The sequence below is a fragment of the Oncorhynchus keta genome, chromosome 28, assembly GCF_023373465.1.
Source record: "Oncorhynchus keta strain PuntledgeMale-10-30-2019 chromosome 28, Oket_V2, whole genome shotgun sequence".
NCBI lineage: Eukaryota > Metazoa > Chordata > Actinopteri > Salmoniformes > Salmonidae > Oncorhynchus > Oncorhynchus keta.
The window spans coordinates 23,502,550-23,528,231 of record NC_068448.1 but is presented as its reverse complement, the minus strand read 5'-3'; the positions used below and the strand labels follow the sequence as shown (position 1 = coordinate 23,528,231).

Genomic DNA, 25,682 nt, shown 5'->3' with positions numbered 1-25,682 from the left:
CCTGGTCTGTTATTTTCTGTACTTCTAAGTACAGTATGTCATGTTATCAGAGTGTGATTTTATACTGCATGAGAAGGGAGATAGTGAATAGTACAAGGCTGACTAACCAGTCAGGCACTGGACACCCAGATGTCATAGGCTTACCATACAGAAGGTGGGGCACACTTCCAATCATCTTTGGGTTTATGTTTTGACAAATATTTGATTATTTTGTACAAATGTGCAGGCCAATAATCCTTATACTCTTGTATCATTATTTATATTTCAGAAAGCCCATTAGTTTGTTTAATAAAAAATAAAGTAAAAAAATAAAACGAAATTGTGACAAAATATTGTTTCAAGCACAATTTCCCAAATGAGTTATTGCAGCTTGAAAAATATAGACTTTAATAATATGGCATATACAGAGATGCATTCATACCTTCAATAGGGTCACATAGGCACTGCAGTGTTAGTACAGTACAGAGTCAGACATTACAAGCCATACCTGAAAGGAGAGTACTTTAAAGATCCATAGACTACTGTAGGCTGAGGAAAGCGAGATTATGACCATCCCATTTTTAGACTGAATTTAGACTTTAGACTGAATTTCATTCAAAAGGGCAACCCCTGTGGAGTACATTTCTGACATGTCTCATCGGCATAATTAGATGGACAACATGAAGGTGGATATGCATGACTTTTTAGGGCACAACGAGTAACTCCGTGTCTCTACAATACAAGTCTGTCCATCCATTGTCAAAGTTTAACATTGTGTCGTGTCCCTTTTGGTCCAGAAAAGAGGCTCCTATGTGTCAGCATCAATCCTGTGAGCTACATGAAGTAAAAAAAGAAAAGAAATAACAAAACCAAGAACAAATCTATGAAACACATTCAATTGCAAATCTTGAATACAAATACACTGTATTTTAAGAAATGTAACTGATTTAGTTGAGCAGACACATTGATAAGGCTACCTACATTGTTTTGGTATCCTGAGTGCTTCCCCATCAGGGGAGAGAACTTGATGCATCACCCCCCGGAACTGATACAGGACTTTCAGGCTCTTCTCCTCCCCCACACAGGGGTCATAGAACCCAGGTAATCCAGTCTGGGAGAACAACACAATAACATCTGTCATCATCACAGACCTGTTAACACTACTTTCTACGCCTACGGTGGTTTATAGTTTCAAGGTGAGTTTCTGTAATCACACAATTGCAGTAGCATTAGCAGTACCATGATCAGTATCATACTCTGAAAAATGTTAATCAACACATTACTCAACTGACATTTTGCATTCAGTCATGCAAAAACATGTTTGTTTTTTTAAGAGGGGATTTTTTTTATTCAGACATTCAGGGCAACCGAGCTATGATAGAGTTAGTCCAGTAACTATAGCTTTATACCTTTGTAGCCTCGGTGAGGATGAGCTTGGAGTCCTTCACCAAGCATTGCAGTGGAACAGACACATCAATGACCTTTGCCCGCTCATGCCTCCGACTGTTGTCGGTCACAAACTTGCCATACCAAGCGTTGAGGATGATGAGACCTGATCCAGGACATAACATCCTGTCAGCATGTTGAGTCAATCAACTAGTTTGATATATTTTCTAATGTTTTCTTATACTGATCATTCTGGTGCTGACAGAAGCCCATTTACTTACCCATTCTGGATTCCTCCGTTTCAATGATCCTGCGCACAGACTCCTGCATTAGCAAAACCTTCAGAAGAGAAGAGAGATGTCAGATTTGCTAAAATTCACACAAAAAAGGAGACCAATAGAGCATCCAGTCCTAGTGTTTTAATCATGTATCAGAAATGTATTTGCTTGACACCAATATACATTATGTACTTCTATGAGGAGAAGTTGTTTCTGTATGTCTATAAGGAGACATCGTGCACTCACAGCAGATTCTGCCTCCTGCTTTTTCCTAGCAATGTCCGAGGCTGAACTCTCCCGGTGCTTCTCTAGGTCCCTATACAGTGGAGAGGAATAATGGAATAATTAGGAGAGCTTCACAAGATTTCATTGCACACAATTTGTTTACTTCTTACTTCTATTAGTAAAGCCAAGCTAGGATGCTGTAAGGCCATCACACACTATCCATTATGTGTTTTAGGTAGGTTGACAGAAAGTAGTACGTACGCATTTTGAGCAATTGAAATACTGTCAGAGTGACACAGACTAACATTAACTGTAGATAAGTGGGCAATCTTACTGTTCCTGCTGGGCACGCACGTAGGGCCTTATGATGAGTCTCTGGATAGCGAGGTAGAAGATGAGTGGTCCAACCGTGGCGTAGAACACTGCACTGGGCAGGAGCTGGTCAGTCAGATGGATGGGGAAGAAATATGTCTGGCTGGCACGGTTCAGCCTGCACAAATAAGATGCATCAACAATAACCATGTTTCGACCCAAACATTTTTAGAGTTAAATACCTGAATATAAAAAAAGTATAACTTTCGGTAAACTCTAAATGTCGACAGAACCAAATACGCTTGACAGGTGTGGATATTTTTTTGGTTGGTGAAATAGATCATACAACAAATGGCAGTGTAAATGTTTTCTTGCGCATTTGGTGATAGAAAAAACTGTGGCAGTAAACTTGCCGCAGTCACCGTTAGCAGTGTTGTGGGGTCCCCCCACTACGACTTGGAAAAACATGTTGAGTTTTAGGCTACATACGAAATAAGTAATAATGAACATCACAGGGTGCTGAAAGTGCATGGTGATGAGCTTAATGCTCCTTTCCAATAAATATTGGGGGTCTTCATTTGTATGCTGGTGACATGATGATGGCTGCCAATTGGCAAATGATCTTGCTGTTATCCATAATCTACCCTCTTCACTGGATCTGCAAACTGTTGGCTAGAGTGCAAGTATCAAGATCAGAGTAGACACGTGCTATTTATTGCAGACATTTTGTGCCAAAACCAACAGAGTTGGGATGGAAACAGAGAGCACTGTTTTTTATTTGGGCTATGTCATTACGCACAGCCTTTTATTAGTAAATGTATTCAAAATAAAAAACTGAAATACAACATTTACCTAAGTATTCAGACCTTTTACTCAGTACTTTGTTGAAGCACCTTTGGCAGTGATTACAGTCGTGAGTCTTCTTGGATATGACGCGACAAGCTTGGCACACCTGTATTTGGGGAGTTTCTCCCATTCTTCTCTGCAGATCTGTCAGGTTGCACAGCTATTTTCAGGGCTCTCCAGAGATGTTTGATCGGGTTCAAGTTCAGACTCTGGCTGGGCCACTCAAGGACATTCAGAGACTTGTCTCGAAGACACTCCTGCATTATCTTAGCTGTGTGCCTATAGTCGTTGTCCTGTTGAAAGGTGAACATTTGCCCCAGTCTGAGGTCCTGAGCGCTCTGGAGCAGGTTTTCATCAAGGATCTCTCTGTACTTCGCTCAGATCATCTTTCCCTCAATCCTGACTAGTCTCCCAGTACCAGAAAACATCCCCAAAGAATGATGTTGCCGCCACCATGCTTCACTGTAGGGATTATATCGGCCAGGTGATGAGCATGCCTGGTTTCCTCCAGATGTGATGCTTGGCATTCAGGCAAAAGAGTACAATCTTGGGTTCATCAGGCCATAGAATCTTGTTTCTCATGGTCTGAGAGTCTTTTAGGTGTCTTTCGGAAAACTCCAAGTGGGCTGTCATGTGTCTTTTACTGAGGAGTGGCTTCCGTCTGGCCACTACCGTAAAAGGACTAAAGGCTCTCCCATTTCCATAGAGGAACTCTGGAGCTCTGTCAGAGTGACCATTGGGTTCATGGTCACCTCCCTGACCAAGACCCTTCTCACACGATTGCTCAGCTTGACCAGGCAGCCAGCACTAGGAAGAGTCCACTAGAATGGCGCCGGAGGGATGGCTGGCGTTTTACGGGCTCCTAACCAATGTGCTGTTTTGTTAGTTTTTTCGTATGGTTTGTTATTTATTTTTTTACTTATTTTGTACATTAGGTTTCTGCTACCATCTCTTATGACCGAAAATAACTTCTGGACATCAGAACAGTGATTATTCACCTCGAACTGGACAAATATTTTTTCTTTCGAGAGTCTGACGCGAAGGATATAGTGCTTTCTCGCGAACGGGCCCAAATCCCCGTCATTTGCGTGAAGTCAGCGAAAAAGCGGGCGGAGGTCAAGGTGCCTTCTGAGAATTTGTAGGTGAGTGAATAAACCTCCACTACCATCCGTTCTATTGGCCAACATGCAATCATCGGAAAACAAAATGGATGATATACGAGACTCTCAAGACTATCCTACCAACGGGACATTAAAAACTGTAATATCTTATGTTTCACTGAGTCGTGGCTAAACAACGACAATGGTGGGATTTTCCATGCATCGGCAGGACAGATGTCAACCTTTGTTCATAAAATATTGTGATATACGATGGTTGGCCAACCAATTTACCTTGTTTATTTTGGGGGACGAATCATAATGAACTGGACGAATCATAATGAAAGCGAATGTCGTTGAAAGCCTGGAGAGAGGCCAAGTGCAGGCACATGTTTTACATTTTCCTTTCTGGTGGAGCCTCAGCATGAAACAGCTTTGTGCGGCACGCACATGACGGAGCAAAGTGATAGTCAACTGATGAGGAACATGCTGTCTTGCTGTAGTGAGTTAGGTTATAAATCATGGGCTGGAGAGAAGCAAAGTCTACCGTCTTCAGAATTGGATAATAATTGCTTTATTTGCCTCAGAATGTATTCATAGCCCTTGACTTATTCCACATTTTGTTGTGTTACAGCCGGAATTTAAAAAAATAATCTCACCCATCTACACACATTACCCCATAATGACAAAGTGAAACTATGTATTTCAACATTTTCCAAATGTATTGAAATACAGAAATCTCATTTACATAAGTAAATGAGTCAATACATGTCAGAATCACCTTAGGCAGCGATTGTTTACAGCTGTGAGTCTTTCTGGGTAAGTCTTAACATAATGACCAGACCGCAAGTCTGCATGCGTTGATTTTGTCCCCCAACACCAGACGCGATCAGGACATGCAGTTTGAAATATCAAAACGAACTCTCGACCAATTATATTAGTTTGGGGACAGGTCGAAAAGTATGAAACATTTATGGCAATTTAGCTAGCTAGCTTGCTATTGCTAGCTAATTTGTCCTGGTATATAAAAAAAACATTCTCGCGCACACACTGCGCATGTGCGCGGGTTCACTTTACGCTCTTACAATGTGGTTACCATGGGAACAAAACAGCCGAAGTTTTGCCTTATACTCCAACTCTCCCATTTCTCCCCCTTCAGGCTTCTTCTTCTTTGGACTGGCACCAACTTTAAAAGGTGCATTACCACAACTGACTGAAGTGTGGACCTCAGTTCATCTTTCAATCACCCACGTGGGTATATGCTCCTAAAAACCAATGAGAAGGTGGGAGAGGCAGGACTTGCAGTGTGTCACAAATAGAACCAAGTTCTATTTAGCACCTGGCCACGCAGACGCTAGCGAGCAGTGTGGGTGGAATGATTGAATAACGTGTACATTTATTTTGCAACGCTCGCGCACATGACGCGTCCGGTCTAGTCACCATATAAAAGCTTTGCACACCTGGATTGTACAATATTAGCACATTAAAATTCTTCAAGCTCTGTCAAGTTGGTTGTTAATTGCTAGACAGTCATTTAAGTCTTGTCAGATTTTCAAGATGATTTAAGTCAAATTTCTAACTAGGCCACTCAGGAACATTCAATGTCATCTTGGTAAGCAACTCCAGTGTATAGTTGGCCTTGGGTTTTAGGTTTCTCTCCTCCTGAAAGGTAAATTTTGTCTCCAAGGATTTTGCCTTTGCCTAGCTCTATTCCATTTATGTTTATCCCCAAAAGATTCCCTAGTCCTTGCCAATGACAATCATACCCATAGCACAACGCAGCCACCACAATGCTTAAAAATATGGTACTCAGTGATGTGTTATGTTGGATTTGTCCGAAATGTTGGATTTGTCCGAAATGTAACGCTTTGTATTCAGGACATAAAGTTACATTTCTTTGCCATGTTTTGCAGTTTCACTTTAGTGCCGTTTCGCAAACAGGATGTATGATTTGAAACGTTTTTATTCTGTACAGGCTTCCTTCTTTTAACTAATTTAGGTTAGTATTGTGGATTAACTATACTGAACAAAAATATAAAACGCAATGTAAAGTGTTGGTCCCATGTTTCATGAGCTGAAATAAAAGATCCCAAACATTTTCCATATGCACAAAAAGCTTGTGCACAAATTTGTTTACATCCCTGTAAGTGAGCATTTGTCATTTGCCAAGATAATCCATCCATCCGACAGGTGTTACATATCAAGAAGCTGATTAAACAGCATGATTATTAGACAGGAATCGGGATTCGTCGAACCAGGCAATGTTTTTCCACTCCTCAATTGTCCAATGATGGTGATCGCATGCCCACTGGAGTCGCCTTTTCTTATTTTTAGCCGATAGGAGTGGAACCCGGGATGGTCATCCGCTGCAAAAACACATTTGCCTGTTTGTGGCCCGCCAGTTAGCTTGCACGATTCTTGCCTTTCTCCTTCGACCTCTCATCAATGAGCTGTTTTCCCACACTGGACTGTTGCTGACTGAATGCTTTTTGATTGTTGCACCATTCTCGGTAAACCCTAGACCATGGGGTATTCAACTCTTACCCTACGAGGTCCAAAGCCTGCTGATTCTGTTCTACCTGAATATTAATTGTACACACCTGGTGTCCGAGGTCTAACTCAGTCCGTGATTAGAGGGGAACAATGAAAAAAATGCAGTGGAACTGGCTTCGAGGTCCAGAGTTGAGTTTGAGGGACCTAGACACCCATGAATCCGACAGAGAGAAACAATATTTTCTGACTGGACATTTTGTGCTCTATAGCCTTACATTCCTCTCTTGCTTTCTGTATATAACGTTTACTCAAATAGGATAGGCAAAGTAGTCGGAATATCACTCGTGTGCTGCCTGACTCCGTTCTTTACTGCACAGCGCCAGTCAAGTTAAAATATGCTAAACCAATGTCTGTCACATCAAGATGTCGTTACCATCTATGATGACTGTCAATCATTATTGTTACTAATTGAAGCTACTGCATCCTGTCCTTTGTCCAACTGTGTTTTGACTGCAGTTACTACGGTTTACCATCAGGCTCAGAGTTCAGAAAACTTTAAAGACATTTTTCTCAGTTTTACTGTTTGCATAGTTACTGCGCTTTGCATTTGCAGAGTAGTAGTGACAGGTTTTGGGGGATATAGAGATATCTATTATTTTAAATACTATTTAATATATTAATAATAATAATACATATATTATTTTACAACTATGTGTCCCTAAGTTATGTCATTGGTGTTACCACCTTGCAAATCACTAATTAAAAAGAGATAAGGGCCTTGAGCATTCACTCCAGTGGCAACCTTATCATGGGAGGGGTATATTTGAAAGAAAATTATTAGCTAATCACACTATTTTAGGATTCCATTGATAATTTGGTGCGTCTAAATGCAAAGTGTCATTGGTATTAATCAAGTTAAATGAAGGGAAATTACATGACCTTAGCTTTGAGCACCTGTGACATCCATTTTAGAAAATCCTTAATGACCTGAAATGTGTCTCTGGTGTTACAATGATATGATAATGGTACAAATATTTAAAGTCTTTAATCTACCATATTAGCTTATTTAGAAGGGTAAGATATACCAAATACATTTAACTAAAACAATCTTGAAAAATAAAGTAAATATTTTCCAATAAGCCAGGCCACCACAATTCAAGAACAACCCAGATGCCTAGTGTGGTTAAAAGGAAAACTTACTAGTAAAAGGCATAAGCCGACGGAACATTTTGTATAGAGGTGCTATTTAAGGGAGAGTACACTATAAAAATAAAAAGTTGCACAATAATTATGCTCCCAAACATTTAATTAGTATAGCAACAAACATTTTGGCACACCTAGAAGAAAACTGAGCTATACTTACTTTATCTTGAGGGAGACTCCCTGAGGTACTCCTACACTGACAGTTGCCCCCAGGACACTGTGCCGACTGATCTTCCTCTCCGCACCATACTCCACCACTGTCCCAAAAAAGCCTGATCTACAAGACAATGACAGGCAGTCAGCAAGTCTTCCCATGTTGTCAGTGGCCTGACCTGATGATTTATAATAAAGGTTTCAGTTCTAAGATTCAATGGCCTTAATTTACCAAAATAAATAAAAAATGTATCATGAAGTGGACATACTTGATTGAGCCCTTGACTTTGGTCTGTTCATCGTCCTGGAACTTGTACTGGTAGCTCATCATCATGAAGGAGTGAGGGATCCCAAGCTGCAGAGGGCCAACAAATTCAGTTAGGACAGGAAATAGAGAATACATCCGCATCAGAAGGTGAAAAAAAATATACTACAATTGCTGTATATAATTATCTTATGCTGTGCTGACCTGCATGGCGAAGGTGAAGTGGCTGGTCTTGGTGTCCCTGACGATGCTGGTGTTCATGGAGGACTGGGTGCCCCAGCGCCATTGCAGGTAACCCATGGTGTTCTTGTCCAGGTGCCGAGCCAGCACCGTGGTGCAACCAGGCCGCACGCCCCGGGATGAGAACTGGAATCCACACTGAGCAGTCACAAAGCTGAAGAAAAACAACAGTCATTATTCAGTATATGTCTTCAGCCTGGAGAAAAACAACTTTCATTCTACCATATGTACTTTCTGATTCAACTATAGCCCAAACACAATTTGATGCAGCTTTACAGATTTCAAATGTCCTGGAATCTTGACTTACCAGCGAGCAGTGAGGTTGCGGAATATCTTCATTCCTAAGAGGGGCCCGTGTGAGTCTCCTGCCCCAAACTCTACCTGGGTAGGTACACAAATATATAACCTCTCACATTGGACTACTCAGTGTAAAATAAAACACAAATGTGTAGGTGTGTGAGCATGTGAAAGCACTAGCTTGCATTGTGTGAGTGATATATAGGTAGAAATTGTAAATGATTAAGTGGTTCCTGACCTCCCCCCATCCCTTAGCAGAGGTGACTCTCCGTAATGCCAGGTTAATGTTTCCTCCTCCGTTTCCGTTGTGGGTTGACAGGGAGCCAGAGAGAACAGCCGTGTCTGTGGTGGTGAGGGGGGCCTGCAGTAGGTAACAAATAACAATACTACTGATTATCCAATGTGATGGTCCATCAGCCGTACTTTTACCCACTGTGACTTTGCCCCATTTTCAAACCCATTTCAAGATTTTCTATTACCTCTATGGATTGTGATATGTGCATCTTGTTGATCTCAACATGTGGGAAGCCCCCTCCGGGCAAATCCTTGTAATCCTCCTCATAGCGATCAAAGAGGTCTGTGGCATCTACACCCACACTGATCATCCCCTGAATGAGACACAGTCACATCAATAATTGATCATGGAATAGCAGGATTTCGGTCATATAGTTACAAACACATTAGCAACACACACAAACCTTGGGATTGGTCCTCTGCTGTAGCCGTCTCTCCTCCCTCTCTCTCTGCAGACGCTCAAACTCCTCTCGGATCTCTACTGGAGTTCTTTTTCTCTCCATCACCTGGAATCAGTATACCATTTGAGCCATTGCTGCCTGATGATCAGCGACACTCATTACCTTGACAATGAAAATATATAGTACTTTTCCTGCCACAGTACCCTATGTATGTTATAAATACAAGCCGATGAAAAACTGCTGGACTAACCTCCCATCCTTCAACATCCAGCCCTCTCTTGCCATAGATGTCATAGATGGCTCGTAACTGTGGATCACTTAGGACTACAGCGAGAAACATGCAACTGATCAGTTTCAATGAAAGGTACACATGCATACAATCCTGCATACAATCCTGAGCAGAGAAAATAATAGGTAAGTTGAGCTAAATGTTCAGCTAAAACAGATCAAAATCATGATGGTAAATTACATGAAGTCCCAGTCTAGGATTCATCTTACCCTCATAAGCTTGATGCACTAGGTTAAAGAGCTGCTCTGCCTGCCTCTTTAATTCTGGGTCTCTGTGCTTGTCTGGGTGGTAGAGCATGCACAGTCGCCTGTATGATCCCTTCAGCTCCTCCTGTGTCGCCTAATGGACAAACAGAACAAAAAGTGAGAATTTCAACTTACTTGTAAGAAAGTACTAGTTAGTTAATATGATTCCACTTACAGTTATGCAAAGTCACTAAGTTCAGTGCAGTGTTGCCTTGGCTTCTTTGACATTGCAAGTAGACATATACATCTTTACAAATAGGTTTAAAAGTGACAACACCTAAAATTAGATGTTGCAATTAAGGCCTGACTATGACGGGTGGCAAGCCAAAGCAGCTAGTCTTTGCTTGGCAGAAACAAATTTGCTAGCAATTTGAAAGCTGGCCATTTTCTAGTCTACTCAGAACCAAAACTCTCGTGAACAGTGGCATCCTGATAGTTACTGGATTTGGTTCTAGTGGAGAGTTGGGATGTTTGGCTTCTGGTGCCAGTGGCAGGTAGAATCAGGGCGCATCCTCTTAAATTCTATCAATATTGCCTTAGGCTAGCCACATTTGATAGAAGTTAGGCTTGCCACAGAACAGTCCGAAATCAATGATAAGCGAGGGTCAACTGACTTAGCTAGCTAGCTTAGATGGATAGCAAAACGGGAATCCGCTTCAATTTGTCCCCTTTAACAAATTAATCAAACCAACTGTGAAAACACTTCTCAAAACATCCACAAAAACACATCCAACAGGATCCAAATATGCACTACCTCTCTTCTGACATTAAGTAAAGAATAGTAATCGTTGTTGTCGATTTCATCGTCTTCTAAGGCCGGCGCCATGTTTTACAGCCTTTCATCTCCACTTCCGCTATGTCTCTGTGCAAAACTTCCGCTGTTGTTGCCACCTTGTGGACTGGATGTCTTTATCAAGCGCGCCTATAAACATTTTTGACAGCGTCCAAAACCAGCGCACCAGAAATATTATAAATAACTTTTAATTGCCAAATTAGGCTATATTAATCAATTTGATCCATAATGTGCCTCAAACGGGTGTTCTAGTTCCTAGTCCTAAGGGAATATGTTCAGTTAAAAATCGCAACAAAAAATACATTTGACAACTTTTTGGCAACTGCTTAATAAATAATTGGGTAGGCTTAATGGACGCAGTGCATCTCTCTAAGCTTGCGTTACAGGTCAGTTTTGTGAAAACTCACACTTTGAGTCTGCCTGTCCAACTGATACACAGTTGTTATTAAATGACTCATCCAATTACATAATTCCGTGGGATAATTCACTTGATTACAGCTAAATTAAATAATTGGGTAAAGAAAAATATATACCATATTCAGTGCATTGTGCACATTATGCTTTTTCATTCCTTTTTATATATATTTTTTTGAATAAAGATTCAATGCCTGTCTTGTACTTCTGAATAGTAAGGACTTTTTTCTCAGTGGTATTTGCTCCGTTTGTGATACTGCTGTGCAAGCGTGTAGATAGGGCGCTGCTCTGTGACATCATCCGCCTTCTTGCTGAATGGAGCTGTCTTTTCAGCACCTCTCCGTCTGGGCCTGTCTCAAGCAGAGCCACATAGTACATGTACATGTCTATCATTTAGCCTATATAAAACACTTATACATGTATCTATATTATTTTATTGTGTTGCATAAGCTAAATGCTTGACTTTATGACATTATTGTATTTAGCCAAATCTTAGCAATATACATTTAAATCTGACTTCATACTCAATTCCAAATATTGTTTCAACATAACAGTTCACCACATCATATTTTGTTTCAAGTAGACTAAACACTAATTGTTAGTCCATTCCAAAACCCATTGGCAGATATCCTTTCGAGGTGTAGTTAAATAATACCCTTTGTCCAATGACGTGTTCTGGTAATTGCATTGGATGGTTATTTTTCTTGATGTCACTAGCCATTCCAGAGTTTCATTGTCAGTCATTGCCTCACAACCAATGGTAAGTTTGCATTGGCTGGACTCGCTGCTGCTCCTCGAGTCCCTCCTTGTGCTGTCCTCGCCGCGTGCACGCGCGTGGTACCCACGGTCGTGAGGAGGAGGAGGATGTTGCGCGCGAAGGGGAAATGGCTGCCGAAAACAAGCCGGAAGGTAAGAGCGATATAATGGGATTAATTTACCAGTATGACAACTATGTGATATACAAGATTATAAAGTCAGACAATGGTGACATACATGATAAGAGACGTGGAGTTTTTAAAAGAATCGCACTCTTATATTTCTTCCGAAATATATTTCTTCCGAAATACTAGGCAGCTAAACGTGGATACAACATTACCTAGCCAGCTAATATCTGCTAGCTTTCTATCCAGATATACCCGTCTACACATGATAAAAACAACGAGACAAAATAGCCAGCATGATCAAAGAACCGAATTGAAGAATCCTATTTTATTCCAGATTCAGTTCAGTGAAGCAGCAAGCTAAGTAGTTTACAACCAAGCTAAGTTAATGACAACATGTCATTGCCATCGACCAACTTCTCTTCCATTTATCCAGTTTTGAAAATGTTGTTTTTATGACATAAATGCAAGCAAGCTATTACATAGGCTATTTGACATTGCACAGCTCGAAGTTAACATCCTATGTATCAAACGTTGGATTGTAGTTTAGTTTCTTTCAAATGCATTTCAGCCATCCAGTGACCATGTCTGGTTACAAAAATGCTTGCTTGCAAGTCCTGGACAATCTTTTTATTTACTCCACCAGTCCACCCGCGTTGGTTGAGGCTCCTGTACTACTCTAATTTCAAGTGCGATTTTGACTGGTGTCGATATTACAGAGACCATCCTATTATATTATTGTTCAGTTAAAAGTGGTATTTTATAATCATTTCGATGTTTGATATAGCAATCAAATATATTTTAAAGCTAGGATGTTGTGCCATACACAGCTTTGGAATTGAATGCCACCAGATGTGTTTTTTTTAATGAACAGTAAGATTCTAAAGAGCGTTTTTCTTATCTCTAAGGCAGAAAGTGTAGTTTATCTTTCTTTTAAAGGCATGATCTTAAAATTAATGTTTGATGTTCTAGTCTATTGAATATTTAAAGCTCATTTGGGTTGAAATGTGCTTCTGGTCAGGATCCATATATTGATTTGAATATGTCATTTGAGTTAGAGGGTAATACTCCTGAGTATTTGGTTACAAGTCGGAATTATAGAGTCGAAACTACAGAGGACAAGTACATAGCACATTGTCGCTTTAAAGAGCAGCACCTTTGCATGAGACAAGAATGCATACACTACAATTGACACTGTTCATGTTTTTTTTTTGAAGTGAGAGTATGACTAAACTATGTTAACCTGTATGTACTATATATATTTTTTCAAGCAATGTTTGTGATTAGTAGCCTAATTGTAGTAGAACTATTTGAAGAGTTTAATTCCAAAACGCTACATATCCATTTTTAGAAATGTTGGTAAATTAGTATTTATTGTTTAAAGAAGTTATGAAAGAGATTGATGTGTTTTTTCACCATCTAATGATGGCATGGGGTTGTTCAATGACAGACATGTATTTGGTTTAAATATTGATGGTTTCATTTCAGAGAGACAAATAATCATGTTTTACTGCAAAACGCTATATATCTCCCTTTACTTTCAGAGAAATGACTAGTAGTGATACGTTTTGTGGCATGTCAAACGTGACAAGTAACTACATCTTTAATTAAGAACTGTACAAATGATACATTTGTGACATCAATATATACAGTGCCTTCGAAAAGTATTCAGACCCTTTGACTTTTTCCACATTTTGTTACGTTACAGACTTATTCTAAAACGTATTAAATAAAACAATTTCAAAATCTACACACAACACCCTATAATGACAAAGTAAAAACATGTTGTTAGAAATGTTTGCAAATGTATTAAAAATAAAAATACAGAAATACCTTATATACATAAGTATTCAGACCCTTTGCTATGAGACTCAAAGTTGAGCTCAGGTGCATCCTGTTCCCATTGATCATCTTTGAGATTTTTCTACAACATGAATGCAGTCCACATGTGGTAAATTAAATTGATTGGACTTGATTTGGAAAGGCACACACCTGTTTATATAAGGTCCCACAGTTGACAGTGCATGTCAGATGGTCACTCTGACAGAGCTCTAGTTCCTCTGTGGAGAGGGGAGAACCTTCCCGAATGACAACCATCTCTGCAGCACTCCACCAATCAGGCCCTTATGGTAGAGTGGCCAGATCGTAAACGGCACATGAGAGCCCGCTTGGAGTTTGCCAAAAGGCATCTAAAGACTCTCAGAACCATGAGAAACAAGATTCTCTGGTCTGATGAAACCAAGATTGAACTCTTTGGCCTGAATGCCAAGCGTCACGTCTGGAGGAAACCTGGCACCATCCCTACGATGAAGCATGGTGGTGGCAGCATCATGTTGTGGGGATATTTTTCAGCAAAAGGGACTGGGAGACTAGTCAGGATCGAGGGAAAGATGAATGTATCAAAGTACAGAGAGATCCTTGATGAAAACCTGCTCCAGAGCGCACAGGACCTCAGACTAGGGCAAAGGTTGACCTTCCAACAGGACAACGACCCTAAGCACACAGCTAAGACAATGCAGGAGTGGCTTCGGGACAAGTCTCTGAATGTCATTGAGTGGCACAGCCAGAGCCTGGACTTGAACCCGATTGAACATCTCTTGAGAGACCTGAAAATAGCTGTACAGCAAAGCTCCCCATTCATCCTGACAGAGCTTGAGAGGTTCTGCAGAGAAGAATTGGAGAAACTCCCCAAATACAGGTGTGCCAAGCTTGTAGAGTCATACCCAAGAAGACTCGAGGCTGTAATCTCTGCCAAGGTGCTTCAACAAAGTACTGAGTAAAGGGTCTGAATACTTGCGTAAATGTGCTATTTAAATGTTTTATAAATTTGCAAACATTTATAAAAACCTGTTTTTGCTTTGTCATTATGGGGTATTGTGTGTAGATTGATGAGGAAAAAAAACAACTATTTAATACATTTTAGAATAAGGCTGTTACGTAACAAAATGTTGAAACTGTCAAGGGGTCTGAATACTTTCCGAAGGTACTATATATATATATATATATATATATATATATATATACAACACAAATGTGAAAAGCAAAATGAATCAATATGGTAATATGAGATATTCTGACATTTTTGTCATTTAGCAGATGCCCTTATCCAGAGCAACTTACAGTTAGTACAACCACAAATCACAGCCAACAGGATAAGAGTATTCCATTTCAGCCAAACAATGGATAGAATGCATTTTCCAACAAAACACGTTTTAATATACATCTAACAAAAATTTTAGACATTCTTTTTTTTACACACAAATGAAGGTACCCATAAGCAATAATTTCTGATGAAAAACATAAATGCGAAAAATATGTAGATATAGCATTTTGGAATAAAACTCTTCATTTGTAGGCTGCTGTATCACTAATAACATGTGAACATACAATCTAATGGACAGCCTATTTAGTCATATACAATATAGACTTACGGTACACACATTTGAACTTCCGAGTTTGCGCAGTTTTCATTAATATTAGTTGTTGTTCTGCGTCGATTACTTACCATGCAATCAAGCTTGCTTGCGTTTAGTCAATGATGCTCTTCAAATTGTTTACAAATACATGGAGTTGTATTGTTCATGTGTAACCAGTGGGTGGCGACAAAGAGCAATCTCATATTTTCAAATGGTTGTCAATCACTGGAATACATAGTTAGAGTGCCTAAAACAGGCGTACAATTATTCGACGTCCCATATTGACACACCACTGCAGAGGTAACTGTTGACGGCAAGAACATGAGGGGAGGGTTTTAAGTCCGGCTGGTCTTTTTAGCATCAGTAGCGAAGAAAATAGTTGACATCCTCTACTTCCTATTTGTATGTGTATGTGTGTCACCGCTTGAGCCTCCACCAACGTAAAATAAAAGATTTGAAACACATTTATGATCTAGGTTATACAATAAACATAACGCTGGTGGTGAATGCGTTCCCAGACTCTAGTGACCACTGTAACAAAGATCAGAGAGCTGAGCCTGTGATCTGATAGTGTCAATTTATAAACAAAGCTCCACAGGGGGGTGGTATGGAGCTGTGGAAAGGATGACCACGCCAGGACATAGTTAACGTTGATAGTTTAGTAGTAAGTCTAATGTATATGACGGAATTAAAAAGGGAGAACACCGTAATAGTAAGGACTTACTACTTCACAGTGGCATTTAGACCCAATGCATTACATTCACACACACAAGATGAATGTAATGTACAGACGGCTACCTCTGTTCATTTCTTCGCCACTCCATCACCAGGAGCTTTTACTGAAACCCTGACTTGAAACTCCCATTGCTGAGCAGGTTGAGGTATTTTCGGTGTTCCTGTGAGGTTGGTCAGTGGAGGAGGAGGAGGGGGACGCTGGAGGAGGAGAGAGAGAGAGTGCTTCATACCTCTACATAAACACAAAGTCCTCTCAGGCAATCTGGAGACTGGGAGCTTTTACATAGAATAGTCGGGCACTCTTTATTTCTCCATCCGACAGTCATTTAATATCAGTTATCCAATGATGTTACTTGGAAAGGGAGAATATGGAATATAGTAGATTAGGCTAAGGCAAGATAGGCTACTTCAAAAAAAGATCCTATTATTTCAGCAGTGCGGCTACTGGACTACACTCTCCTCTCGAGCCATAGGTAGTACAAGCCAGCCTCTCCCTTAAACTTTTGTCCTTGAAGCAGCTGGACTATGGCGGGGGGCTATAGGCTATAGTTGTGATGTTTGGCAGGTCTCCTGAAGGCACACATCCTGTGCTATTCCCAGGGGGACATGAGCCAGTCTCTCTCAGTGGTCTTCTGTGTACAGAGTAACACCATGACTTAGGATCCTTCTTGCCCATCTAACAGATTGCTAGACCCTGGAGAATAGAGCTTTCTGCTAACTCTCCCCAAAGAACAGTGAGTGTTAGACCACTTGTCACGGAGGGCACATGTGTCTTTTGAATGAAGATCAGTTCAGTCAAGCGACAAATCTTACCTCCTCGTATTAGTCTGTAGAGTAAACTTCTGCCAAGTTTGAATCCTTCAGGACTTGACAGTGATAGCCATGTAGATGTAATGGGTGTGAACGGGACAGAGGCAAGGCCAGATCCTTTCTTCTCCTATACATGCAAAACTTAGGCTACACTCCATGATCTGTAGACAGCATGCCATTTCTCTATTTCTCTCCTCTATAGCCTAGATCTCTAAAATAGTTATTAGTGCAATTTAACGTGGTTATAACATGTTCACACTGAAAAGTATCTCCCTGAAGAAAGAGAACATAACCTTGTACGTCAAAACCTGAATGCAGTCAATACATGTGAAACAGTACTATAGGCCTGTGAGTAAAAGACGAGAGAATACCCATTAAAAACATCAATGCTTTACAAAACAAATGTAGTGTAGGCCTATTTCTAATTGATGTCTGAGTTAGAAAGTTGACAGGCTGCAACAATAGAATAAAGCATCAGGAAATCCCACTGTTATTAACTTCAGTCAGTGCTGGCTGTAACCTAGAGTTTAGATCGTCAAACAAGTGGCCTTCTCCTGGTTTCAGAGAGACCCGTGTGGAATCAACCTACAATCAGGTTGGAGATTCTCCCTTTTCCTGCCTCTTAATTGAATTAGTGAGGCGTGGATGGATGGTAGTCTGCTCCTTCCGTGCTCCAGACTCTGGCTGACTCTGTCTGCTGAGACCTGGTATCATTCCTGTCTGTGTCTAACAAGCCTTTACAAGCTGCCTCACAAGGCCCTCTCTGATTGATCACATTGATTCATCCAGCTTACTACTGATATGATCTGGACCAATATCGACCTGAATCAAACCCAGCCTACAATGAGCCTGATTGCTGGCCTCTTCACTTGCCATTCATTAGGGAGCATTCCCAGAATATAAAACATTTAACTGGTTGTTCTCACCAAGAGATGCGTCGTTCAGCAACATAGAAAAACAAATCCTAAATTGACTAGATAAACAAGCATGTATACCTAAGCCTACGAGCAAGCTGAATGTCTGGCACTGCAGAAGAACCAATCAATTAGGTTGCATTTTCTGATACGCTTCTTTTGTTCTCAACTGCTCATTTAGATCTCTGGTTTATTCTACATATTTGCCTTTTAAACCACGATACAATGATTTATTTGTTGTTTGATGTTTTAAATAAGATGTCTGTATAGTATGCTAGGCTGTGGCCTGTCAGAACAGTTTGAAAAGAGGATCTCTGAGATCAATAAGATGTCAAATAAGTATGGCAGAATCCGTGACAGTAGAAGTGTCAGCCTTGAACTCTCAACAGAACAGTGAACTAGGCATACTCATGGAACCGTTACTGAGATTCTGTATACATTCCCGACTTATAATGTTTTTTTTGTTCTAACTGTCTGAAAGTTTCAACTGTGCACCATATATCAATACAATCCCTTCACTTGTCAGTAGCGGTGCCTCATAATGGAAGTATTATAGGGTGTATAAACTTTCTTATTGGAGCTTAGGTTCACCAGTTGCTCTTTGTCAATAGCTTGAATAGGCTATAGGCTACTGTATATCTGTGGATGACTATTTTGCATTATACTTCAGCAGTGATGCCCAAGCAACTGTCCTTTTTGTGTTTGTTTGGGGGGGGGGGGGTAAAAATACGTAATGTAACTGTTGATTCACCAGCCAAGGGCCTAGGTTAAGCTAAGGGTCTAGGTTAAGCCAAGGGCCTAGGTTAAGCCAAGGGTCTAGGTTAAGCCAAGGATCTAGGTTAAGCCAAGGGTCCAGGTTAAGCCAAAGGTCCAGGTTAAGCCAAAGGTCCAGGTTAAGCCAAAGGTCCAGGTTAAGCCAAGGGCCTAGGTTAAGCCAAGGATCTAGGTTAAGCCAAGGGTCTAGGTTAAGCCAAAGGTCCAGGTTAAGCCAAGGGCCTAGGTTAAGCCAAGGGTCTAGGTTAAGCCAAGGGCCTAGGTTAAGCCAAGGGTCTAGGTTAAGCCAAGGGCCTAGGTTAAGCCAAGGATCTAGGTTAAGCCAAGTGTCTAGGTTAAGCCAAAGGTCCAGGTTAAGCCAAGGGCCTAGGTTAAGCCAAGGGTCGAGGTTAAGCCAAGGATCTAGGTTAAGCCAAGGGTCTAGGTTAAGCCAAAGGTCCAGGTTAAGCCAAAGGTCCAGGTTAAGCCAAGGGTCTAGGTTAAGCCAAGGGCCTAGGTTAAGCCAAGGATCTAGGTTAAGCCAAGGGGCTAGGTTAAGCCAAAGGTCCAGGTTAAGCCAAGGGTCCAGGTTAAGCCAAGGGTCTAGGTTAAGCCAAGGTCAGGGTTAGGAATAGCAATAGAACTCAGCTAGCCAGCCTCTGTTGTGTGTTTACCACCTCTGTCTGTTGAACAGCTCATTCCTTTATTGTGGGATTTGTTTCTAATGTGTTGTTTGCACTTAACCATCCTTACTGTCTAGCGTCTGTCTGTCAATGTGTTTGCATGAGGGGAAACAGGGCGGTATGGGGCTATTGTAAGCAGCTGGGAGAATGCCCTACTTCTTTTCCTCGATTTTCTCTACTCTCTTTTTGCCTCCTGAAGGACTGAAGAAAATTCGAAATCCGGATGGAATGTACAGATCAGCTGTGTGTTATGCCGGCCATGCTCCTCCTAAGAGTATCAGTGATGACACAGAGATGAACAGTAAGAGAGTGTTATTAATACTGCACCCCCCCCCCCGTGGCACTGTGCTCTTCTCCAAGAGCCCACTATAGTTGGTCAATCTATTATTCATTCATTGAGTCATTTATTTACCTCTTGATTTTCACCCCCCCCCTTGCTCTCCTCTCCACTTCCTCCTTTCCTCCTCTGGGTGTTCCTCCTAGACCAGAGAGGAGCTCACTGCTCTGTTGATGGAAGTGTCTGCTGTCAACAGTAGAAGTGTTGTCGTTAACTAAGAGTGATTGATTCAGGTTGAGATCAGGAGCAGGAGAGAGAAGGAAGTCTGCTAGGACACCTACTGTATGTTTCTGAGTGTAAAACTCTCCTATCCATTCATCTGAATGAGGATTCCTCCATTCATCTGAGTGATGACTGCAGTGGGATAAGATTAGGCCTGAGAATGAGAAATGCACAGAGAGAAGGCTGCTGTGCTGGAAGTGTTTTTATTGCCCTGATACGTTGTATCATTTCTGTTTTAACATGTAGCCTAATCAAGAGGAGGATTCTTTGAATTCACAACATTCCGTTCCTGAAAGATTGCCATGCACGCTTTAGCGCCATACAGCAGTTTGTGTCTCTGTGAAAGTGACTACTTTCTTCATGCTTAATGAACACTGCAGCTTCCTCTACAGTTCCTCCACTGCCAAAGGCTCTGTTGATCTAGGTAATTAAGTGTGTTCATGTTTGCAGTAATGTTTTGAAAAGAGAGTCTTCATCGTTACGCTGATGTCCTTAATATTGCTTTAGCTGCTTTAAAGCTCAGTGTTTTGACTCAACACATGTTGAGATGTAGATTTAAAGGAAGCAGAAGAGTTGGTTTATGTTGTAGTCTGTGATTCTTAATGATTGGGATTCGGGTCATTGTTGATTGACTAACACGTCACCCCCTCTTGTGTAGCCCAGCGTTTAAGAGTGTTGGGCCAGTAACTGAAAGGTTGCTGGTTTGACTCCCTGAGCCGTCTAGGGAAAAAATCTGTGCTCTTGAGCAAGGCATTTAACTTTAATTGTTCCTGTGAGTCGCTCAGGATAAGAGTGTCTGCTAAATGACTCAAATGTAAAAACAATGTGTGACAGCTCTGACTAGTTGGACTTCTTGTGTGTTTTCTCTAGTCTAGCTCTCCCTTCATGCTGGTGCTTTTTATTATGGCATCCTATTCCCATGTCAGACGGCCTAGTTAATGTGCTCTCTCTGCCTGGCTGGCTGGAGGTTTCTGTACCACCAGGACACTGTAACGCAGCCCAGGCCCAGAGCCCAGAGCCCAGGCACAGAGCCCAGGCACAGAGCCCAGGCACAGAGCCCAGAGCCCAGAGCCCAGAGCCCAGAGCCCAGAGCCCAGAGCCCAGGCACAGAGCCCAGGCACAGAGCCCAGAGCCCAGGCTCAGAGCCCAGAACCCAGAGCCCAGGCCCAGGCACAGAGCCCAGGCACAGAACCCAGAGCCCAGGCCCAGGCCCAGGCCCAGGCACAGAGCCCAGAGCCCAGGCACAGAGCCCAGAGCCCAGGCTCAGGCACAGAGCCCAGAGCCCAGGCCCAGGCACAGAGCCCAGGCACAGAGCCCAGAGCCCAGAGCCCAGGCCCAGGCCCAGGCAGGTAAACCAGTGATCTGAGTAATTGTGGGAGTAGGTCTGATAAGGATAAAGGGCTGTAGCGTGGCTGCGTCCTTCACTGGCTGACTGTGTGTGTGTGTGCCGTGTGTACGCACCACAAGCTCTCACCTTTGCTCTCCTTCAGATGGGATGTTCATGGATGTGTGTGTGTGGTGAGGGTTGGAGCACACAAAGTTTGAAAAGAGACCTTTTCAGTTTGTTGCAGGCAGTTAACCGTCCGAGTGCACGTTTGTTGAACTTCCCATTGAATATTTTTTGCAGCTCTTTGACCTAGCCTAGCTTAGCCTCCTCACTTATGAATCTATACATTAAGCAACACCGTAGTACTCAAGTCTTACTAGTAGCCAGGTTGCATATTTTTTTTACTCTAAGTAGACTAACACTGTTATATAAATAATATAGACTAATTACGATAATTGGTTGCCCAAAAAGATCCCCCTCTTTTCCCCCCATCAAGAGTCACCAGACCGTAAGAAAGTTGCCCTTATTATTACTGCCAGGGAAACATGACGCAGCTACTTTAATTTGCTTTCTGTAGTAGTAAACCCCAGGCTCAAGTTTCCCCCCTAGCAGTGGCCTAATCAAGCATTGTGTTGACTTTTCAGAAGTGTGGGGAATACTCTGCCTCTCTGATCATTAATATTTGAAAAGATTGTGCTAATCAAGTAGAGGTCCAGTGCAATCAAAGCCTTGTTAAGCCATATGCAAAAATCAGTGAGATCTTAAATATTTTTTTAATTTGGGTAGAGGTCTGGATATTGGCATCATATTATAAAGTTGAACTGAGTGAAGAAGAGGTCCATTTAGCAATAGCCTCCTGTTTTGTTTTATAGGCTATTTCCTGTAAAGTCTAGTTATGACCCATGCAACATGGCAGTCAAGATGGACATTTAAAATGACCTTTTTGATGCCAATCATATGCCGAGTGTCACGATTAGCTCATTCTGGAGGTGGAACTCAAGTGCGTTATTTGTCATCAGAAATGGTTTGTTTAATGGCAACAACACATAACACAGGTTAACCCCTTGTACCTCCCCCTCCCCTCCTCCCTCCTCCCATATGCCTCACAACAGCTCACCCAGATTGATTGCTTTTGATTGACAGCATGTTAGTAACCGGCCACCGCATCTTGGCTGACAAATGCCTTCTTGCTCCTGTTTTGATTCAATCACAGTGTTTTTATTTCTATCCTAATAAGTGTTTTTAGTGTGGCACCAGCTGCTGAGGAGGGGACGGTGTTTGTGGACGGACAGACAGTGGGCCTTTAGTGCGCCTTGAGGATTAGGGGTGTTTTGCGCCACATGATTGAAGTTCTTGAGGGATGTGTCTCTGTCTGCGCAGAGATGGTAGTCTGGGTTAGAAAAGTGTTGAGTCCACTTTGTCACGCTATTCACTGATGTGATCCCTCTATCTGGTTCTGTAATTCATATGGATCGGTTAACAATGACCCTGTAAATATACCAGACACTCTAATTGTATAGCCAACTATTCTGTTGGTTGTGTGTGTGATGTCTTTACTCTGCCATTGGTTTCAGATGCGTGAATGGTCCCTGATGTAGTACTGAGTGCAGAATAATGCATGGTAGAATTGCATGTTATAGAACAATTGTTGCATGGCTGTGTGCTTGATTTCCTTTCATGCATGGCTGCTTAATGCCTTAAATATGGTAATTTACTGTTGTTTAACATTTTCTTTGTTTCTCTGATTGGAGTTATTTTTCTGTTATATATATATATATATATATATGAGGACTGTGTATACATGTTTGTGGTAGAGTGTTGTTCAACTGTCACTAAAGACAGAGGCTTCCTAGACGAGGCCAACATTGCAAAGTGAATACTGGCCTGTTGCGGAGTGTTTTGCATTTCAGTCTAGTTCTTTAGAAATAAGCCCTAAAAGTGTTGAACCTGTAGATCTTCATGAGGGTTTTACTACATAGCCTAGACACTATGCGCAGCCAACAATGGTTTGCTGAATTAGCCAAGGTACCGTAACACTAGCTCACTATTTCCTAACAATATGAGCAGCACTGGGCACAGATGAAAAGGAAAAAGTGTCACTCACGGAACGCACTGAGACAGAGACGGAGGAGAGTGGGGTTTGCATTGAGGACCAGGGTATTGATTAAAGATTTGTTTTTGTCAGCCTTTCCAGCCTTATGACCCACGCTCTGGTCTCCAGGGTGGAGCCGGAGCAAGCTAGCATGACAGATACCCTTCAATTCCCCTACTGTTCGCTGCTTCACTGGTAGGATCAGTGATAATCCAAAGATCAGCACAGAGAAATATATTTTTGCGGTTCGTTTGACTGAGGGTGTTGTAACTGATGACCAGACATGCTTTACCCTCTGCAGTCCCTACAACCAAGGAATAGAAATAGCCTACGGTGTTGGTCAGTGGTACTCCTCAAAAACAGGCCCTGTAGCGGGTAGTAAACATGGTTTTATAGGCCTCTTCCTAGTGATGGGGAGAAAATAGATACAGCTGCATATCGCAATATTATTTTGGGCCCATATTGTATTGATATTGTACTTGTAAGGCCTAAAAATGATAATACTTTTTGCTATTGAACAGCATTGGCTAGCGCTAGTTGGCTGTACCTGCGCCAAAACGCGGTGTTTTTTCATCCTATGGCTTGTTCTCCATCTTATTTTTAAATAGTTAGCCAACATATTTTCAGGATATTTATTTCCCTGATGCTTGACTCTCTCTCGTCTCTCTGCAGCAGACATATAGTGAGCAATATGTTTGGAACATCAAATCGCAACAAAATCGCAATATCGAATTGCAATACATAAAAAGTTGTGAGAATTTTAATACATATTGTATTGTGATAATATTGTATCGTGAGGTCCCTGGCAATTCCCAGCCCTACCTCTTCCTGGCCTAAGCAGCTGATGAGATGGGTGGTAGGTGGGTAAGCCCTAGGTACATTTTCTCTTGGACAACTCCCTTTAGAGACTTTCTCCCTTCCTTCGTCAACACCAGGGCAGTAATTGGCTGCTCCCCAGCCCAGCCAAGCCTTGCTCAGCCCAGCCCAGCCAAGACTTGCTCAGCCCAGCCAAGCCAAGCCTTGCTCAGCCCAGCCCAGCCAAGCCTTGCTCAGCCCAGCCCAGCCAAGCCTTGCTTAGCCCAGCCCAGCCAAGCCTTGCTTAGCCCAGCCCAGCCAAGCCTTGCTTAGCCCAGCCCAGCCAAGCCTTGCTTAGCCCAGCCCAGCCAAGCCTTGCTTAGCCCAGCTCAGCCAAGCCTTGCTTAGCCCAGCTCAGCCAAGCCTTGCTTAGCCCAGCTCAGCCAAGCCTTGCTTAGCCCAGCTCAGCGCCTTCTGATTAACATGCTCTTGTTTCAGCGTTTGTTACACTTTAGTGTTGTACAACCAATTGTTTGTTGTTCTTTCTTCAGCCAGAAGGGATAGGTAATAATAATCACACCGGCATAACATCTGACCAACATTGATCTGATTTGCAAAACAAGACCATTGTTTCTCATAATGATGCAGTTATGAAAGGTGGTGAAATCAAAAATGTTCCATATTTTTACCCAATGGGTGTCTATTGATGGCTACCCTATTTATGTAATCTTGCACACAATTAACTCAGTAGGCTTATTTGTTGGTACATGAGCATTCCTTTATCTGAGAGTATTAGCGACTAAAATCCTCAGTCATTACAGACTGGCAGGTATGTTGAAAGATAAGCGCCTTACTCATCATTTTGGCTTAGAAGGCCATCTGAGGGTCATCTTAGATCTTAGACACTTAGTTATATTTTCAGTTGTTGCTCCAACTTGTGAGTTCTGTTTGTTGTAAACTATGCATTCTGATAGATCTTACATCATAGCCTTGAAAATGTGTTGCCCATGTTGGCTATGAGGAATTTGATTAGGCCTATAGAAGTGATTAGGCCTATAGAAGTGATTAGGCCTAATGAAGTGATTAGGCCTAATGAAGTGATTAGGCCTATAGAAGTGATTAGGCCTGTAGAAGTGATTAGGCCTATAGAAGTGATTAGGCCTATAGAAGTGATTAGGCCTATAGAAGTGATTCGGCCTAATGAAGTGATTAGGCCGATAGAAGTGATTCGGCCTATAGAAGTGATTAGGCCTATAGAAGTGATTAGGCCTAATGAAGTGATTAGGCCTATAGAAGTGATTAGGCCTATAGAAGTGATTAGGCCTAATGAAGTGATTAGGCCGATAGAAGTGATTCGGCCTATAGAAGTGATTAGGCCGATAGAAGTGATTAGGCCTATAGAATTAATTAGGCCTATAGAAGTGATTAGGCCTATAGAAGTGATTAGGGTTATAGAAGTGATTAGACCTAATGAAGTGATTAGGCCTATAGAAGTGATTAGGCCTAA

At 41.7% G+C, this 25,682-nt stretch overlaps 2 protein-coding genes across 3 annotated transcripts in view; one reads left to right on the top strand and one right to left on the bottom strand.

Moving 5' to 3' along the window:
* Positions 1-319: 319 nt before the first annotated feature.
* Positions 320-10,894, bottom strand: LOC118360863 (dnaJ homolog subfamily C member 11). Of its 2 annotated transcripts, none has more exons than XM_035740347.1 (16): positions 10,758-10,894; positions 9,968-10,097; positions 9,720-9,793; positions 9,473-9,574; positions 9,254-9,382; positions 9,013-9,135; positions 8,785-8,858; positions 8,442-8,631; positions 8,242-8,327; positions 7,980-8,096; positions 2,203-2,358; positions 1,890-1,959; positions 1,647-1,704; positions 1,389-1,531; positions 961-1,090; positions 320-813 (listed from the first exon to the last, which is right to left on the bottom strand). In XM_035740347.1, the coding sequence occupies exons 1-16, from the start codon at positions 10,827-10,829 to the stop codon at positions 788-790; spliced, it is 1,680 nt and encodes a 559-aa protein (XP_035596240.1). In that variant the 5' UTR covers positions 10,830-10,894; the 3' UTR covers positions 320-787. The 2 variants fall into 2 exon arrangements, with proteins under 2 accessions (XP_035596240.1, XP_035596241.1); XM_035740348.2 differs by lacking the exon at positions 10,758-10,894 and adding an exon at positions 10,179-10,743.
* A 995-nt stretch (positions 10,895-11,889) lies between these two features.
* LOC118360558 (calmodulin-binding transcription activator 1-like) overlaps positions 11,890-25,682 on the top strand; it is a 674,662-nt gene continuing 660,869 nt past the window's right edge. Inside the window, 2 exon segments of the mRNA XM_052485146.1 lie at positions 11,890-12,119; positions 19,602-19,703. Of these exon segments, the coding sequence (XP_052341106.1) occupies positions 12,095-12,119; positions 19,602-19,703 (127 nt within the window). The 5' untranslated portion in view covers positions 11,890-12,094.